The sequence below is a fragment of the Paralichthys olivaceus genome, chromosome 23 (assembly GCF_024713975.1).
Source record: "Paralichthys olivaceus isolate ysfri-2021 chromosome 23, ASM2471397v2, whole genome shotgun sequence".
NCBI classification, from domain to species: domain Eukaryota; kingdom Metazoa; phylum Chordata; class Actinopteri; order Pleuronectiformes; family Paralichthyidae; genus Paralichthys; species Paralichthys olivaceus.
In genome coordinates, this window is record NC_091115.1 from 16,204,890 (window position 1) to 16,224,995 (window position 20,106).

Consider the following 20,106-nt stretch of genomic DNA (forward strand, 5'->3'; position numbering starts at 1 on the left):
TTGACCTTTTAACACTTGGGGACATCTGTCGCTAATCTAAGAAAGAATGGGGGAAGCAGAAGGGGGTAAACGTTATTTCTTATAGCTGGTCTCTGACCTGGTAGCGAACATGGCTCGCAGAGAAGAGAAAGTTGCAGCATCCTCCTTCAGCGCCTTCAACTCGTTCCTCAGCTTCATCATGGTGTCGGTCACCATGGACTTCTCGGCCTCATACTTACCCTTAAGGTTGGCAAGAGCCACTTCTGCAGTCTGGATGAAAACACATCACACATTCACATATCAAGAAATTGTTTTATGGTGTGTTTTTCTGTCATTGTTTTCCATCATCACTTTACATGTTTGGATTCACTCTTCAAATATGTTGCAATGAAAAACCATTTCTTGAAATAATGTGTGCAACACAGCAGTTGTTACTTTGGAACCAGAGTTGCCAGGTCTGCTTATAATATGTGACTTTGGGCTTTTAATTTTTTTAAGTCGCTTGGAAAAAACATGGGCTGCAGGTTGATGTTTTTTGGGCAAAACTAAAAACTCTAGTTGCTGGTTTTGAATATCTAACAAGCAAGTGAATTTTTGGACATTTATGATCACTATTTTCCCCCCAACACTGTTTCCTTGCAGCCTCACAAATAATGTTAGTGCTGTAGACTAATTTGCCCTGCTATAAAGTACCATGTGAGCCTAGCCCACCCATTAATTGTCCTTATTGGATTGATCATCATGTTGTGGCCTACAAAGTTAGACCCGCCTCTGTCAACTGCCCAGCAACAGCTGTCGGGGATGAAAGTAAAGCTCTGTGCAGATAATGAAAACATAAACATTATAATTTATAGTATTTGTATGTAAATATATTAATACGTGGCCTGTTTTTTAAGCTGCAGTTGCTTAATTGTTGCACGAGAGGCAACACTTACAGCTCTTCAACTGAAACTACATCACAGGACCCAATTTTGAGAATGTAGGTTAAATCCACATCAATGAAAATGTCATGGTTGACATTTTCTCAGTGGATACATTTAGCACTAGTCTCGACTTTGAATCACTGATACACACATGCCCAAGGGGAGAAACCATATAAAACAGGAAATATAAAGTAATTGCAATGGGGGAAAGGTTTGGCACAGCCCAGTGAGTCCTTCACTCAACCTTATTGGGTAATGTGTCTTAGGAAAGTGTAGCCCAATAAAAAGTTGGACTATAAACTGTTTAAAATCCAAAGCCAACTGACAGTTTTTTGGTGTAAAGCCATTATCCATCAAAATGTCAACAAATTAATCACTGACATTAGTCACAACCAATCAAACAAAAGCCAACTATGTGTTTTTACAACTTCAGTTAGTATTTGCTAACATAATTTGTCCATAGCTTGCAATATGAAACCTCTAACGTCTGTTCCCTCACCTGCTTGTTAGCCTTCAGCACCAGTCTGAGGGTGGCTATCTGCTCTCTCTTGGTGCTCAGCAAAGACTTGAGCTTCAGGATCTCCTCCATGCAGCTCTCCTTGTCTTTGTCCAGCAGGGGGGCCAGTTCCCTGGCTGCAGCCCTCTGTCTGGACAGCTGCAGAGACTGGTCAACTGCACCCTGGAGGTGCTTCACCTAGGGGAGAAGAGGAGGTGAGGATGGGAGACGAGGTAAGAAAAGGAGAAGAGATAAGAGGATGTAAGGTGGTTCCGTTCTGTGGGTGAATAGATGAGGGCAGGGAGAGAGGAAAAGTAAGGAAGTAAGGACTGAAAAATCATGCTGAAAAAAATTTAAAAAGGGGTGTCAAGGGAGAGCAAAGAGAGAGGAAAGGTTGAAAAACAAGTAGGGAAATGAAAGGAATAAGCTGGAGGGATGGAGAAAGAAAATTAAAAAAGAAGGATGTCGCAATTGTGAAAGCTGAAGGTGATTCTGAACCTGGAGCAAAATAGTGGACACAAAAGTTATAGAGAGGAAAGGAAGGACAAAGCGAGTTCCAGCGACACCAACGTCAGCCTTGTGTTCTACCTGGTCTCTGATGATGGCGTTGAGGTTGTAGATGTTCATTGGCTCCTTGCGCAGCTCACTGGCTGGCTCCAGGGCAGGCGATGATGATGACGATGACGACGAAGAGGCACTGATACTGGGTGAGCGGGTAGGAGGTGTGCAGGCTCGTGGGTTCTGCTCAGATGGGACCTGGGGACCCTCTCTGTCTCCCTCCTTCTCCTCCCCTCCACCTTCTCTACACAGGGGCTCTTTGGATGGAGACTCCGAGGGGCTCCGCGACTCCCCGGGAGTTGAGGTTGCCGAGGCAATAGCGGCCAGCCGCCTTGCGAGGCGCGGTGTGAGGAGAACTTTGCTGTTGTCCGAGGACATGGCTTTGAGACTGGCAGTGACGCCCCTCAGCCCTCTGCCTTGTCTACAAGAACAAACAGAATGAGAAAAATCAACTAACGTGTTGATGGTGTCTGCAGCAGATATGCACTTCCTCTGACTTTGAGATTGTCTCTTCCTGTTGAAGGACTTTTTCTACCAATTCTACCCCGTTATGGTGAAATAATCTCAACTGCTCTTACCCTGCTAGTTATAGCCGGCAAAGACATTTCCAGAGGCCTTGAATGATAACAACTTTTTTCTACAAACTTCTCAGTAACTCCTTTAAAGTTGCCCTCTGAGTCTGGTAAAGTTTCAAGGTAAATCACTGACAGACTGTAGGCCCAGCACTGCATAAAAATGAATTAATTAAGTCCAACATCATGAGACACCAGCAAATGCACGCACAGAATCCACATGGGCTATCAGCTTGAGACCAAATAAGGATCGTCTGTTGGAAAGAGACTTTGGACGCTCGTGGAATATCTCATCAGTGATTGGGTAGGAGTTACCAGACAGACTGCAGAAACTCAAAAAGGCAATTTGACGTAGCGCCGGACTGTGAATACCAAGTGGAATTATCTCTCCGCAGGGTCTTCATTTGTTTAAGACTGATGCTAAGGGATGGAGAAAGAAAGTATTGAGAACTTGCTGGTGAATGCAGGAGCAGGATAAACCTCCAGGAGGTTCTAAATTGAGCTTTTTAGCGTTTTTGGCAAAAAACTTTCAAACTGACTCAATAGATGGTGGGTGGGGGTTTCTTCTGGCACTCTTCAGCAAGGTCAGGGAACCACATACATTTTAATTCCCTAATAACAATGTAAATACAGTCACTGTTAGAGAAAAAAAATGTGGAGTAAGTCAATTTTCTCAGTTATGACCAGGAATGGGTGTAAATGTATTGTTTAGACGAAATTCAGATTTGATCAGTGAACCATGTCAATAAGGGTTTAGTGAATGTGTATCCCAGTAGAACAGCAGTCAGACCTGTAGTAGTCCAGCATGACACGGTTGGGCGTCTCGTTGTTGCACAGACAGACGTGATGGTAGAGCTGTGCAAGCTCCTCACTCAGCGTCACCAGCTCATCCTGAGCCGCGTTCAATGCCCCCCGGCTCTCACTGGCTCCTGACTGAGCTGCCTGCAACTCCGACTCCAGACTAGAAATCTGAGAAAGGAGGAGGGAAGAAGAAATCATGCATCTCTAGTATCTACATCTCATTCAGACGCAGTCCCTATCTGTCTGTCAGGAGTACCTTCTCACGTCCCTCCCGGCAGCTCCTCTCCAAAGACGCGACCTGCCGCTCCAGCTTGTGGTGCTGGCTGTTTCTGTTCGGCCTCTCCCCTCCTCCCTCCGCACACTGAGCCAGTCTCTCTCTGAGGCCTTTCAACTCCGCCTTTAGCTCCACCACCTCAGTCACAGCAACACGATACTTGCACTGCAGGATCTCCAGTCCCGGCGTTTGGTATGAAAATAACTGACTTTTGTTCAGTGTCTCACTCTTATAGTCCTCTGTGTCCCCTTCATCTTCAGCCTCTTCGTCATCTATGCTGAGTTCCTCAGGATTCAGCTGAGAGGTGACACTGCTCTGGGCTTCCTGGTTGAGGTGGGCCCTTCGATGCAGACGGCGGAGGGAAGTAACCTTCTGGCTAAGACGGAGGGTCTTCTCATATTGCTCGGTCAGGGCCCCCTGGGTGTGTTGTAGCTGAGTCTGGGACTCCTCCAGACTCGTCATCAGCGCTACCTTATCACGTTCAACCTGAGGGGGGGGGACACGAAGGGACAAACACAACATACGTGTAATTTTTATGATGTCATATGTTTCATATATTCTTCAGATAAAATTTAGAATTCATGTTAAATTGGCATCCCTCAATGAACAGCCCAAAAAGTGCACAAATCATATTCCGCAGTTTCACGTCACACATTGTAGATTCATATTTTGAAAGGCAATATTCAAAAATTCAGATAAATGTAAATTCATATAGAAAATCTTCATAGATTAACTGGAACTAACCTAACCTGCTGCATGACTCAGCAGGTCTTCCTCAACCACTGGAACAAATCGGGTGTTCTCATATTCTTATATTGCCAGTTAGAGAAAAAACTTTTTTTCAAGATTATTACATTATTACAAAAACGATACTGCAGACTGATCGGCTGTACAGCAGAGTATGAAGTAAGGTTGAAACACCAGTTAAAGAGTGTGGAGGTGAAGGGGCTGGGAGAGCACCTGCACCACAGAGGATCAGTCAGCACAGGTGAGAGCTGTTAGCTGATTGATCCTCAGGCTTGAAAAGGCAGCAGCAGAGCAGCCTCTGGGAACACACACTGGGGAAGAGACTGGGTGGAGCTAAAGGTCCAGCAGAAAGTGCTGGACCCTATAAGTTAAGTGTTTTGTTTGCATTAAATAAAAAGATGTTGCTGAGCACCCAATGGTTGGACTGGTTCGTCTCGGGCCGGATGGAGGGGGCGGACCTGAATCTGACGGTGGGGGTATGGGTCAGCACAGGTGAGATCTGTTAGCTGATTGATCCTCTGTGGTGCAGGTGAAGGGGCTCTCCCAGCCCCTTCACCTGCACAAAGAGATGTTAATGACACTGTCTTTCATTAAATGGTGTGATGTCCCCATACGATGTCCCTCAATCTCATGCCGAGAGACTGAAACGAGAAAAGCTGGAGGGAGAGGCTGCTGGCTGAGGAATACATGGACAGGTTTGATAATATGCAAAAAGAATATGGTTGGTTAATATTTTATATGGAAAATGTTCTGGCGAAATAAGGACTTAACAGTATGCAGTTTTTGCAGCAAGAGGCAAAATGTACATGTGCACTGCATGAACCTGGAAACAATGATGATGCAGGAGAAAATAGTGGAACCCGTTTCTGGATGTGGAGACCAATCACAGTTATAATGTTCTAAACAGAAAACAGCAGACTGGCACATTTCTGTAGGACTTTTTTCATTTACTTTAAAGCTGTTTGCAACTTTTATGCAACTCAAAAAGATAAGATAGCAACTTAAACCTGTTGCTGCTCAAAATAACTTGGATGACTGCGTGCAATCTCTGGAAGTGACTGATCGCCGCAGCCTCAATTGTCAGAATCGGGTCCAGCAAGTTCAAGAGTGATGCTGAACTGTAGATCAGTTAAAACGAATTAGAAATTATTAAAAACCAGCTTTTATCGTGGATAGTTAATATATAGAGAAAATGTTTTCCGGGATCAGGGGATCATGGGTAATATCCGCTGTTCAGTGAGTGGGACTACGCAGTCAGAGCGCCACGTAACACATAGACTTTGTTTTCAATGACTTGATCACTTGAACCCAACGGAATTGATCAACATGTGTGGCTGCAGAGATGCTGTTACATAGTTAGCTATTAGTTATAACTATTAACTTTAACTGCGTTCAGGTCAAGGTTTCTCTTATATTCTTAAAATGAGCCGTGAATCAATCATTGTCATCGATGTTCCAGATTGAAAACTCACCTAGCAACCGAGAAACACACTGCGTTCATATAATTGCATGCTCGGTCACATGGCACAGGGCAGCTCATCACAGAAATGCAAAATAAAGCATCACCGTGATATATCCTGAGTCACAGTGCTACATTACACTACTTCAAACACATGGATCACTTTCTCATGTCTGCCCTTCTTGGGTCATATTTGTCGCACTGGTACAACAATGAATGGAATGAATGGGACGCACAAACACTGGGATGTTTGCCATCACTGGCGTAGAACCATTCATTCGCTCATTCAACACAGAGAGCACACGACCATCATCAGAAAATGAGCACCTTCCCATCCAGACCTGGACGAGAATGTTTTAATGCAAACTGCACCATCATAACACAAAAGAATCTTCAGGAATAGTTGCAGACTGTTTCAGTAAGCGGTCCAAGTCCTCCAGGGTGTGAAGAAACAAAACCATTGCACAAAAATTGGGATTCACTAACAGAAACAGAGCAGCCAGGACATCAGGAGAAGCTGCAGTGAAAACCCATCCACCGGAGAGTGGTCGATAGTGTAGTGTGTCACAGAGATATAAATAAGCTCTTCTGCAGCCCAGCCCCATGGAGAGGCCGCAGACAGCACACACACACAAATGCATAGATGTGTACATCACACACAGCTCTGTGGTGACGTGAGCATGATTTGATAAACAAATTTCGAAAACTAAATGTTAAATGTTTGAGAAAAAACCCTGAGATTTTGTGATGGTGTGAGAGAAAGGTGTTGGGAGAGAAAACAAAAAGGAATGAGAGACGAGGGGGGAGGATGAGAGGTAGGGTGCTTTACGCAGTGGGGATACTGTGTGTCAGCATGGTTTTACAATAAATTATTCAAAAGCTTTGTTTTTTTTTTAGGAGTAGACAGCTGCTGGAATATGAACCCAGCAGAGGCTAAAAATAAAAAAACAAAACTCCGGAAATATCTGTTGTTCTTGTCACCGCCATCAGTATCGGTATGGTTTTTTTTTTGTTTCACTCTGTAATCCAAACTTCCATTTTGCAGGACTGATCAGAAAACCGACTCACGGTCATTATGTGCTGCTTGAGCTTCTGGATCTCTGTCAGGTTCATCTCACTGTAGAGGTCCGACGTCGTCACCCCCTCGGCTTTGCGACCCGGCCCTCGGCACTCTCCGTTGGGCCTGGCCGCCAACGCCGCCGCTGTCCCCGCTGCCGTCCCGCCCTGAAGGTGGCCGTTACATCTGTCACATCAGATCAGAGCGTGTCTTTAAAGTGCACTTTGTTTCCCACACACCAAGACGACAAATTCTAAGCCTTTTACAACCATCACTTTCACAAAGATAATTCCCTTAAGCCTTGATATATTACATTCAAAACACCAAAAACATGTTTTGTGGGGCCTAAATCTAACAATATGTGAAAATGCATTTTTGTAAAAACATTGCTGCCATTCATAACTCATAAACAATACATTTATGCTCCATATGCATGTGGGCTGCATCCACCTTGTTGGCTCCTCTGCGTTTGGGGACTGCAGAGTTGTCGGGGTGGCGGTGCCACTGGGCGGGGCCGAGGTGAACATCAGGTGCGTGCTGCCGGTGAAGGCCACGTCACACATGCTGAGGTGGTGCACCAGCTCCCTGCGCAGGTGGTTCTTCTGCTCGCGCTCACTCTTCAGAGACTCCAGAGACTCCTCCAGCTGCGTATCGGAGATGTCCTTCAAACGCAACGCGTCCTGCAGCTGGCTGTTGAGGAGTTCCGTCTCCTCCTCCAACACCTTGATCTCATGCTTCAGGCCTTCATACTCCACCTGAACCACAGAGGATCGCACAGATCAGTGTGATCCACAGTTCTCCACTCACAGGATTTACATAAATCCCCCACTTTTCACTATCATCAACAATACAAAAGCGATATTGTTATTACTCTGTCCAAGCAGGGTGTTGTTTTCATCTGTGTGTATGAAATAACTCAATAAGGCTTGGGCACATTTTCACCCACATTAATGGAAAGTGCATTAAGATAATGTATATTATGATTTGGCGCTCAACAAATATAATTGAATGGAATTGAATTAATGGAAACAAAGATATTTTCCAAATGTGTTTGGGCCACAGACCTATCAGCTCCAAAAGCTAATCATCTGTAGATATCCTCTTAAGTAATTCTTACCAGCTTTGGTTTTTGTATTTTGTACTCACACACACACACACACACACACACACACACACACACACACACACACACACACAGAGCAGTGTACCCTGCTTGCCCGGCTATGTGCTGTAGCCTTGCCTTTTGAACATGTGGAATTTAGTGTTTTGTTTGATCAAACTTAATTGAAACTCACAAAGTGACTTTCAGCTCAGATGTTTGACAAATATAAGGGAAATAGGAAAAACATTAATATTGGGTATAAGAAGAAATAAATGCTAGCTTCCATACATGCAAAGATCAATGTAGTCCTGCAAAAAATGCTTATTTTCTAACATTTTTTTTATTTTCCAGTCAAAATTCACTTCTGAGGTTACAGTTCGGACGATCTAACTAGAAGATCTAGTTATCTATGAATGTCTCCATTCAACTGCAGTCAAAATGATTCATATTAATCAATATAGAGTGGTTTCAGAACATTATTTTTCAAACTACGTTTTCATCGCAGGTTTTTGAGTGTAAGACTGATCAGCGAAGATCTAAAATATAACTAAGTGTGTATGAGGAGGTCTGAATACTTCAATCTACATTAGTTAATGGTTCATTTCCTGTCACTTGACTAATTGATGATTGTGTAGCACAGAGTCTTTTCACTGTATCTGTCCATGTGTCTGAATCATCCGTACCTGGTTCTGTTTGAGTGTTGACACCAGCTTCTGCAGGGAGATGTTCTCCTCCTCCAGCTCCGTGTAGTCCTGCAGCAGCCGTGCATCTCGAAGCTTGTACTCCCTGATCTCCTCCCTCATTCGACTGCGCTGCAGCTCCAACATTTCATTACCCTGCTGAGACAGGACAAGAGCTGAAGCTGCACATGGCCAACGCAGGGAAACTACTGGATTCAACACCAAGTGAATCTCATAGAAAGATAGTGTTCTTCCATAGGAAACCGTGCAGTCAGCTAAAACTGAATACCTTTCAGCCACTTCCTGTTTCCATGAAAGAACACACTCTGATGACATCATGTATTTGCTGCTGTACAGTACCTCCCTGAGCTCCTGCAGCAGGACGCTCAGATGCTCGTTGTCAGCCTGAGCGTTGGAGGCAGCGGCCCGGCTGTTTTTCAGCTCTGACTGCAGCTCCAGGATGCGGCCCACGTAGTAGGCCTCCTTGGTGGCGGACTCCTGCAGCAGCGTCTCCTCGTTGGTCTCCCCATCCTCGGCCACCTTACGCTGGGTGGAGTAGGCGTGGCCAAATGCCTGGAACGAGGCGGGAGAGGTTCTCTGACATACATGATCAGGCGATTGATTAAAAAAGCCACGATAAGAAACTGTCTCTACAGTTCTGTCAGGTCAAAGCATAATGATAAGTTCTTTGTTAATTATATTATGATAATTTATTGTTTCGTCCAACTGATGAATCCTTTATCTTACAAGTTGTTAAAAATTTAATCATGTGTCCATCATAAGATATCAAAGCTCTGAGAGTTAGCAGAGAATTAGCATCTTAAAAAAACATTGTGATGTAACAAATCCATTCATTTATTATTCAGATTTGATTTAAGATTATATATTTAGTGGGAAGATCTGTATATCTCTCCATGTCGTCCTGATGTGCTCCCTCTAGTTGTTGATTTCCTCTGGGTCTCAGTTGTGAGTTATCGTCTTTTTCACTGTCTAGAAATTTGGAGAACCAGGGCTGTTCTCTGTCCTTCTGCTCATCGACGCATGAACCACTGAGCTTACTTAAGAGGGTAATGAACCTTCACTGCCAACTCAACCCAATCCGGACTGCTGATGGCCTTGCACTGCATAGATGTCCCCACTTGTCACTGTGACACTTCCCATGGTTGATAATGATCATACTGTACTTCAAATTATAAATATCTATTGTTCATATTGAATATTCCCTTTGTAGCGTTTGCAAAATATTGCACAATCCTTTTTCTAGTGTTCACCACACTTTTATATTTCATATTGCTTCCTGTTTGTATATTCACATGTATACATTATGTGTAAACCTTCTTGGCAATAAACCCTGATTCCCAAAAAAATGTAATGTCATAAATTCTTCTGTGTTTTTTGCTCCTGTATAGCTAGATACTCTTGGAAGATGTGTGATAAGATGTGTGTTAACCTCATAAGTGTTACATAACAAACATATTTCAGGTTTCCCTGGAATCAATGTATAGAGAAATATTCAACTCAGATTCTGTTAAAAATAATGGCTTATTTTTGATATATGTCGCTGCATTTGTGAGTTGTGTTTTGTTTGCAATTTCCCTGTAATGGTCAGATCCCCTTTTTCTGTTGTCTTCTGTCAAGTACAACAACCGAAGCGGTTTTCAGACATGACCTCCAGAGGATGTCCGCAGAATAGAAGGCTCTCACTCGGACATTTGCATTCACACAAACAGCCCCTGCAGAAAAAGGTCCAGAGGATCTCTGGAGCCCACTGCATGTCTGAAAGCAGCTTTAGACATTTTTATCTTGAATAACAATTTTATTATTTTGGTTCAGTGTCAGGATTGTCATGAGCAGCAGCAGGGAGCAGGTTTCACTGAAAAAGCTCTGATAAACCTACTGTATGCCTGCGTCAGCACCATGTGAAGAGACAGAGACACGTTTAGAGACTGACTGCTGAACATAGTGGAACGTTCAGCTGTTAAAGGTCCAGTGTGCAAGATTACATTGTACATTGTATTACATACATTGAATCTATACGTACATCTACCCCAGCAAGCCTGGATATAGCTACATATGGATGTATGTTTAGCTGTACGCAGAGTTGATTTGTAGTGTTCAATAACTTATATGTATGAGCTACAAATAGAAAAGGAAGTATTCTTTTTAAATGGCATTTTATTTTCCGTCTTTAAATCGGCTCCACTTGTCAGCTGAAAGTCTCCATTTCTGATCTCAGCTGTGATGGATATAAAAAAAATGATCTGATTTGATGGCAGCCGTAAACATCCAGCTGGGAGCATTTAAACCACAGCAGGAAACAGAGCGATCGTGCAGCATGTCAGGGATTTGATTGTACACACTAATAATGCACAGCTCCTACATGTCAGCCCATCACGGACAGCAACGATGTGTACATGTCAACATGCGGCACCGTAATGACATGCCAACAGAATGACTGACAACTGACACTCACATTCACCCACTGTGCATCAGAGAGAGGATACGCTACAGGAATGTTGCCATAAAGACAGACACAGTGCTTCATAGATCAAATCCTGTCATCAAAGAGCAATCTACACTCTTTAGTTCTGGAAAAATAACCGAAAAGAAAAATATTTGCTCCTTGGAGACTGTTATGGGTCCGACACTGGACTGTGAGTGGTGAAGGGTGCTCGCTTAATTTCCTTTTTAGTCTCCCCCACCCCTTGGTGCAACTATATACAATCTATGGGAGGGCGTTGCACAATGCACTATGGAGTAAACAGCTCTGTTCTGTGACACAGTGGACTAGTTGGGACACCGTTCCGCCCCTCTGGCTCTGTTTTTCTCTCCCTCTCTGTTTTGGCCTCATCCTTGTCTCGTTCAGTCTGAGACAGGATGATGTCAGAGTTGGCATTACAGCACGATCAGCCTAACCAGGACACTGATTAACATATAAATGGGCAGAAAGCCTTGTAGGCAAACTTCTCCCACGTAGACACAAAGCAGAGTGGACAGGAGAAGGCGGGACCTCTGGCGACATCCACACAAAGCCCGAAAAACCCTCCCGCAGGGTAGTGCAAAGTTATGACCATGTTTATTTGCGCTTTAGAAAGTTACTGCAGAGAAACAATTTTGTTTTCACTAATGCTCCTTTTCTTCATTTGTTCTCTGGCTCGCTTGACCACCTCTGCTCTCTCTCACTCTCATTTAAAGGCTCTCTATAAATTACAGTGGTTAATTGTTCGCTAATCTGTGAGGTGAAACAGCCTCTCGAAGCAAATTAGGTCCTCAGGTGAGAAGTGAAACTGTTCTGTAATCAATCTAGACATACGTCTTTAGCTCTCAGGTGCAGCTCTGAGGTCACAGTCAAAGATAATGCTATACGATACAAGAGGTTTTTTCTTTTTTTAGATAATTTAACAAATGAGACTGAGTTGTTTCAAATGAACAATTTCAAAATGCCTCTGTCCTGGTATATCTGCATCCTATAGGACTATAGACACAAAACCTAAAGCTTATATAGATCCAAAAGGTAGAAGTTAGAACATTATGTTATATTCTGTGAATAAGATTAGAGATAAATTCCACAGTTTATTTAGATGAACCAATTATTTGTCATCAATATTCACAAATCACAATTTGTCTCATAGGGCTTAAGAAGGTGCAAGACTTTTAACAGGGGAAAAAACAGACATGTGAGGGATCCCTCTCCCTGAACGGACAGAATGGAAATAGATGGCGTGTATAGCAGAGCTCATCAAATAGCATTGATGAGAAAAGATAGCGTCTAACTTAAATGAAAGGTGTATCAATGTTTAAATCATACATTAGAAAAAGCAGAGATGACGGGAGCAGTGAAAACAATTGTAATGATGAGGGTATTGCTAATAATAGTAGTATGCGTGAGTAGGCATAGGCATATTAAGCAATCTTGTCTAATCCTTGATCGGCTGCGACCACAATCACCACTGATGATCCAATTGTTGGCTTGTTCTCTGCCTCAGGCCTGCAATCACATCTCACTGGACGAAGTCTTTTTAACTGTGACACCAGTGGATAACTGCACATTTATTATTAAGTTTAAAAGGAAGAAGTGATGTCTGGAAGGTTTGAACTGGCCAGCGGAGATATGTTGATCTGCTGTTTGTCTCTCGCTCTGAGACCGGTGTCCTAGTTAATTGACACAGTGCTTCCCTGCCAACTCTGACTTCATCCTTTCTCAGACTGAAAGAGACAAGGAGCAGAACAAAACACAGACAGAGAGAGGGAGAAGATAGGGACAGACCAACTGAGCCAGAGAGGTAGAACAGTGTCCAAGTAGTCCACTGTGACAGGACACGCTGGGCTCACAGGACAGAAATTCTTCCTCTAAAACAACCACAAAAACCATTTTCATCATGTCCCAAACCTTTATCTCGCTCTATCTCACCTCTATCTTTCACTCCACCCTCCTCACTGATTTCTCTCAGTTTATCTCCGTCCCCTGTGTCTTCAGTCGGCTGCTCTGCCAGCATACTAATGCGGGCAGACTGACGATTTTCCCATAAAACTGTCCCTATAGGCTTAGTGATGCTGTGGGATGATGCCAGAGTGGGTTTAAGGTGCAGCACTGAAGTCAAGTCGGGAGTTAGCTGTCATAACAAAGGAGTCACCATATGTAGATGATAAATGGTCTGCATTTATATAGAGAGGTTTTCTAGTCTTGATGACCACTCAAAGCACTTTACACATGTACATATTACATATGCAATGGTATAAATTGCATTTTTAGTTGATTCCACACTATACTGCCTTTACAGAAACCAACTAGGGATCTTAAAGACGTAAGAATGTCAAGGCTGAAAAACACAGAATTTCAGGGGGAACAGCTTTTAATAATTTGATGGAGAAATGGTGGACTAATGGTTGTTGACTGCACAAATATTTTCACACCAAAGCAGACTGGTGTAAAAATGGAGCCAGTAATTATAATTTAATCTAACTCAAACAAACAGACCATTCTTACTCTCTCACAATTTCCACACTGTGGCGGTGGGGTATGGTTAGGGCGCCAACTGCTGGACAACAGGGAGGAGTGGCTCAGCCGGTGATCCGACAGCTGGGCAGAATCAGGTAATCAGGGCAATCAATAAAAGCATGCTTGTAACCTGGTTCTGCCTCTGGTAGTAGGCTGGCGTCCCGAGACCCCGAGAGCGGCGGACGTGTGCGTGTGTGAGCGGGATTGAAGACCCACCGAGACGAAGTGAAAGAGCAGAGACAGACATACATGTGTGGGTGGGTTGCCAAGTAAGGCAACGATAATAAAAGACTTTACGCCAGCCATTCTCTCCTCCCGTCATTCCCCGGAGTGGGCCGAGTATTCCCACAAGTGGCGCCCGAACAGGGACGGAGAGAGGAGAATGGAGGGACAGAGCGGCTGGGAACAGGCAATACAGTGCCTGTTGGCGATGCAGCAGCAGCAGACCCAGGCACTCACAACCATCGCGGCAGAACAGCGGGAGGACCGGGCTCTCCTGCGGGAGTGGATCCAGCGTCCGGCCACCCCGCCGCCAGAGCCGGGGACTAGCTCCCGGCGGCCGCCGGCGGTGTCCCTCCAGAGGATGACACCGGAGGACGACACCGAGGCGTATTTGGACCTCTTTGAGGGCACGGCGGAGGCCTGCGGGTGGCCGGAGGAGGAGAGGGCGGTTCGTTTGCTGCCGCTGCTCACCGGTGCGGCGCAGCTGGCCGCCCACAGTCTGCCGGCTTCCTCTCGGCAGGACTACCAGCGGCTGAGGAAGGCAATCCTGGACCGGCTGGGTTGCACACCGGAGGGACACCGACGCCGGTTCAGGGACCTCACCTTCGGGGAAGCCGGCCGCCCCTTCGCCTACGCGCAGCAGCTCCTCGATGCGGCGGGGAGATGGCTCCAGCCAGGGCACAACTCGGCGGAGGACGTCGTGGGGCAGGTGGCGCTGGAGCAATTCATCGCCGGCTTGCCCACCTCCACGGCCAACTGGGTCCAGTGCCACCGCCCCGCTGACATGCAACAGGCCATCATCCTGGCAGAGGACCACCTCTCCCTTCCCCGGAGGAGTCAGAAGGAGGAAGCCCGGCAGCAGGGCGTCCCGGCGGGGCGTCCCATACCGGCCCCAAGGAAACGCGTTCCCCCACCCCTACCCGGCGGGACGGCTCCGCCCGCGGGACCGGGGAATGCGAGAGCAGAGGCTGCTCCTCGGGGCCCAGCCTACGCGCCGGGTCGACCGGCACCATGGGGGGCTCCTCAAACGCCGGGGCAGGAGTGCTGGCGGTGCGGCCAGTCGGGCCACTTCAGGCGGGAGTGCCCGCTGATGGAGGTGGGGCAGCTGGTCAGGGTGGCCGGGCCGCCAGCCTCTTCCCACGGCCCGGGAGAGACGTACCATATACCGGTATGTATACAGGGGGGTACACACCAAGCTCTGCTGGACACGGGCTGTAATCAGACGATGATCCACCAGCGCTTGGTTCGAACGGGGGCATTGATGGAGGCATCGTGGGTGAAGGTGAGGTGTGTGCATGGGGATATTCACGAATACCCAGTGGTGACTCTGCTAATTTCATATAAGGGAAAAAAACATAGAGTCGAGGCAGGGGTTAGTCCCCGTCTCACGCACCCCCTGATTTTGGGCACAGATTGGCCGGGGTTCCGGGGACAGGCGAGAGCGGCGGTGGGGGTGCGTTCACGTGCGGTAGGGAAATGTGAGTTGTGTGCGGTGCTCACCGGGGAAACAGAGCCCGAGACTGTCGGGGGGGCGGCGGGACTAGCGGAGCCTCGCCCGGAGGCTCCTCTAATCCCCCCGGTGAGCCCCATGGACGATTTTCCACTCGAACAGTCTCGGGACGAGACCCTCCGCCACGCTTTCGATCAGGTGGTGAGTATTGACGGCTCCGCTGTTTCTCCGAACGCAGCACACTCTCACCCACACTTTTCGATCATTAGGGACAGGTTGTATCGTGTGAGCCGTGACACACAGACAGGAGAAGAAATCACCCAGTTGTTGGTGCCGAAAAGCCGTCGGGAAATGGTTTTCCAGGCGGCTCACTATAACCCCATGTCCGGGCACCTAGGGTATGAGAAGTCACTGAACCGGATAATGGCCCGCTTTTATTGGCCGGGCATTCGCGCGGACGTGAGTCGGTGGTGCGCGTCTTGTCGCGAATGTCAGCTGGTTAACCCGCCGGCCACACCAAAAGCGCCGTTGCGCCCTCTTCCACTGATTGAGGTACCTTTCGAGAGAATTGGCATGGACCTCATCGGGCCATTAGACCGGAGTGCACGGGGACATCGCTTTGTGTTGGTTCTAGTGGATTACGCAACGCGATATCCCGAGGCAGTGCCGCTGCGGACCATCTCCGCGAAGAGCGTGGCGCAGGCACTGTTTCAGGTTATCTCCCGTGTCGGGATTCCGAAAGAAATCCTGACGGATCAGGGCACCTCCTTTATGTCACGTACACTACGCGAGCTGTATGAATTGCTGGGCGTCCATTCAATCCGGACTAGTGTTTACCACCCACAGACCGACGGGCTGGTGGAGCGGTTTAACAAGACACTAAAGAACATGATTCGTAAGTTCGTGCACGAGGATAGCCGCAATTGGGATAAATGGTTAGACCCTCTGTTATTTGCAGTGCGGGAGGTTCCCCAGTCCTCCACAGGATTTTCCCCATTTGAACTGTTGTTTGGCCGGAAACCTCGGGGCGTCTTGGACCTGGTAAAAGAAGACTGGGAGACGGGTCCGAGCGCTTCCAAAAACGAGATTCAGTACGTGCTGGACCTGCGAGCAAAACTCCATTCACTTGGGGTATTATCACGGGAGAATTTGCTCCAGGCCCAGCAACGTCAGCAGCGCCTGTATAACAGAGGGACGAAACTAAGAACATTTGATCCGGGAGATAAAGTCCTTGTATTGCTCCCCTCCTCTAGCTCCAAATTACTCGCCAAGTGGCAAGGGCCCTTCGTGGTCACACGACGAGTGGGGGAGGTAGACTATGAAGTAGTGCGGTCTGACAGGGGTGGGGCCACACAGATCTACCACCTCAACCTCCTTAAAAAGTGGAGAGAGGTGGCCTCTGTTTCTCTGGCTACCACGGTGATCGAGAGAGATGAGTTGGGACCGGAGGTATCAAAACCGGATTATTCTGCCCCGGTCAGTTATGACGACCATCTCTCGCCAAGCCAGAGAGCAGAGGTTGCGAAAGTGCAGCGGCGGTTTGCCGATGTGTTCTCCCCCTTGCCAGGACGCACTACGCTCATACACCACCACATAGAGACCCCCCCGGGCGTGACGGTGCGTTCACGGCCCTATCGTTTGCCGGAGCACAAGCGGAAAATTGTGCAGACGGAGCTTCAGGCCATGCTGGAGATGGGGGTAATAGAAGAATCCCACAGTGACTGGTGTTGCCCCGTGGTGCTTGCGCGCAAGACCGATGGGTCAACACGGTTCTGTGTGGATTATCGGAGGGTGAATGCGGTGTCCAAGTTTGATGCCTATCCAATGCCCCGGGTCGACGAACTCCTGGACCGGCTAGGCACGGCTCGCTTTTTCACGACACTGGATTTGACCAAGGGCTACTGGCAGATCCCCTTGTCTCCAGAGTCCAAGGAAAAAACGGCCTTCTCCACTCCGTACGGTTTGTACCAGTTTGTCGCACTTCCGTTCGGGTTGTTCGGGGCCCCAGCCACATTTCAACGCCTCATGGACCGGGTTCTGCGGCCGCACTTCGCATATGCTGCAGCCTACTTAGATGATGTGATCATTTATAGTGAGACCTGGGAGCAGCATATGCGGCAGGTGGGGGCGGTGCTCGAGTCCCTGAGGCGGGCGGGGCTCACGGCCAACCCGAAGAAGTGTGCGGTGGGACGGAGGGAGGTACGGTATCTGGGGTACCACTTGGGGGGCGGACAGGTGCGGCCGCAGGTAGAGAAGACCGCAGCGGTTGCGGCCTGCCCAGCGCCCAAGACGAAAAAAGAGGTCAGGAGGTTTTTGGGTCTGGCCGGTTACTACAGACGCTTTATTCCAGCCTTTTCAGAGCTGGCCAGCCCCCTGACCGACCTGACCCGAAAGGGTGCCTCAGATCCGGTCCAGTGGACGGAGCAGTGTCAGCTGGCGTTTGAGAGGGTTAAGCTAGCCCTCTGTGGTAAGCCACTGCTGTATACTCCTAACTTTTCTCTCCCTTTTGTCCTGCAGACAGACGCCTCGAACAGTGGGCTGGGGGCCGTTTTGTCCCAGGAGGTGGAGGGGACCGACCGCCCCGTACTGTATATTAGCAGGAAGCTGGTTCAGCGGGAGAAGAGTTACAGTACGGTGGAAAAGGAGTGCCTCGCCATTCGGTGGGCGGTCGGGGCCCTCCGCTATTACCTCCTGGGGCGCCCTTTCACCCTCTGGTCGGACCATGCCCCGCTCCAGTGGCTCCACCGCATGAAGGATGCCAACGCGCGGATCACTCGCTGGTATCTGGCTTTGCAGCCATTCAACTTCAAGGTGATCCACAGGCCGGGTACCCGGATGGTCGTGGCCGACTTCCTCTCCCGCTCGGCGGAGGGGGGGGGTGGGCTTGCGGCCGGCGGGGTCCCGGCCTGAGTCGGGCGGTGGGGGTATGTGGCGGTGGGGTATGGTTAGGGCGCCAACTGCTGGACAACAGGGAGGAGTGGCTCAGCCGGTGATCCGACAGCTGGGCAGAATCAGGTAATCAGGGCAATCAATAAAAGCATGCTTGTAACCTGGTTCTGCCTCTGGTAGTAGGCTGGCGTCCCGAGACCCCGAGAGCGGCGGACGTGTGCGTGTGTGAGCGGGATTGAAGACCCACCGAGACGAAGTGAAAGAGCAGAGACAGACATACATGTGTGGGTGGGTTGCCAAGTAAGGCAACGATAATAAAAGACTTTACGCCAGCCATTCTCTCCTCCCGTCATTCCCCGGAGTGGGCCGAGTATTCCCACACACACTTTTAGCCAAAATAACTGTTTTCTAGGAACTTAAAAAAGTTGTTGTTTTTAGCCTGAGTTTCCTCAGCAGGCTAAAGACCAGCCGGCTGACATTTGAACAACTCGTAAACGATACAACAGCGATTACACGCTAAGAATCGAGCAACAGTACAATAAACATGGAGAAAATGTCGCTCACGTTGCTGTTGATTGTGGTTTACTGTTTTGCAAATTGAGTCAAGAGACAAAGTGCTTTCATAAGAAAACTATTAGGGAGATTAGCTGGAATTAAAAGCTGGAGAAATCGACCAATCCAGCATCTTCAGCGCAGCAAGCCTCTCCCCATCGGTTATCCGCTCTAGGCTGGAGAACGATCTCAAAGTAGTTGTCCATTCATGTTGATTAAATCTGCTCTTTCAGATCTAACTGTTCAACTATTTGATACATTCACTTAATTGAGCGTTTCTGTCTGAACTGGTAAATAAATACCGTCGACTACAAGCTCTGATTTCCCCCTAGACGTTACAGAACCAAGACTTTCTATGAATTTATGAGTCACCATTTTTCCATTTGTCTGTCTATATGTGAAACGCATAATCCACAAAGCCTTCGTCTTACCGGCTTCACACTTGCCATGTTTGTTGTAAATTGCCTGTCAAAGTGCAGTGCTGAGTTTGATGCCGTTTGAATTCTTCTTCTTAATCATTTTCACCATATTTGACTGACACAGACATTTACAGGAGTTTCAGGTGCCGATCTCTGTGATTTTGAAACCGGAGGCTGCAGCCTGTCCAGTCCGAGGTGTCAAACCATCTGAGGATGACAAAGCTTAATTCGACAGATTTGGTGCAGGTATGTTTATCTGCAGTCTGCTGTGACATTTCACTGGGAACCTCGATCCACATTGATAGGCATCATCTTTTAAATATCACTGCCAGGCAACTGACAACTATAAACTGTGTCGAGGCCTCTGTGTGTGTGTGTGTGTTATTGGCAGTATACTATCCTTGATTCAAAACCCTGGCAGCCAGTCTGTGTTTACTCACTTACCTACTCAAGTAGAGGTTGGTTGGACACACACACACACACACACACACACTTAAGCAGAAATAATACAGAAACAACTGACCTCACTGGTGTAGAAATACTTTGCGCTCCCTTGTGTTATGTCAGCCACTTCACACCTGTTGGCGTGAAAAGCGCACGCTGCAGGCGAAAGAAAAGTGGCGTCCTCCTTTTTTGTGTTTCACAGTTTGTTGTGTAGACTGTATATGAAGATGAATGACATGACTGCTCCCAAAATTGAAGTCAAAACATCTCAATCGCCAACTGGTGGCTGGCTGCAGTATAGGTAATAAATCATGCCTCCTCCAATTTATCAGATGGGACACGGACCAAACAAAAAAGTCAAAGAACACGTCGAAAAAATAAAAGATGGTTTCTGACATTTTAGATTAGTTCTTGTCTGGTGTTCTTCCACTGGTGTACATCAAACAGCGGTAAATGTCACTGACATCTGAGACTGACTTGCGA

General features: G+C 47.4%; 2 protein-coding genes across 8 annotated transcripts in view; one reads left to right on the forward strand and one right to left on the reverse strand.

Annotated features, from left to right (window-relative positions):
- Window positions 1-20,106, reverse strand: part of LOC109637559 (protein bicaudal D homolog 1-like) — a 39,315-nt gene that overhangs the window by 9,072 nt on the left and 10,137 nt on the right. For 6 of the 7 annotated variants that reach the window (XM_069519367.1, XM_069519366.1, XM_069519368.1 and 3 more), the window contains 9 exons: window positions 9,009-9,221; window positions 8,652-8,804; window positions 7,317-7,621; window positions 6,878-7,052; window positions 3,586-4,089; window positions 3,319-3,497; window positions 1,987-2,377; window positions 1,402-1,596; window positions 98-249 (listed from right to left, as the gene is read on the reverse strand). In XM_069519367.1, the coding sequence (XP_069375468.1) occupies window positions 98-249; window positions 1,402-1,596; window positions 1,987-2,377; window positions 3,319-3,497; window positions 3,586-4,089; window positions 6,878-7,052; window positions 7,317-7,621; window positions 8,652-8,804; window positions 9,009-9,221 (2,267 nt within the window). Of the gene's footprint in view, window positions 1-97; window positions 250-1,401; window positions 1,597-1,986; window positions 2,378-3,318; window positions 3,498-3,585; window positions 4,090-6,877; window positions 7,053-7,316; window positions 7,622-8,651; window positions 8,805-9,008; window positions 9,246-20,106 lie in introns of all 7 variants that reach the window. The other variant, XM_069519364.1, reaches the window with a different exon arrangement.
- Window positions 11,234-18,382, forward strand: LOC138406730 (uncharacterized). The gene is made up of 2 exons (XM_069519371.1): window positions 11,234-15,037; window positions 17,837-18,382. The coding sequence occupies exons 1-2, from the start codon at window positions 14,030-14,032 to the stop codon at window positions 18,227-18,229; spliced, it is 1,401 nt and encodes a 466-aa protein (XP_069375472.1). The 5' UTR covers window positions 11,234-14,029; the 3' UTR covers window positions 18,230-18,382.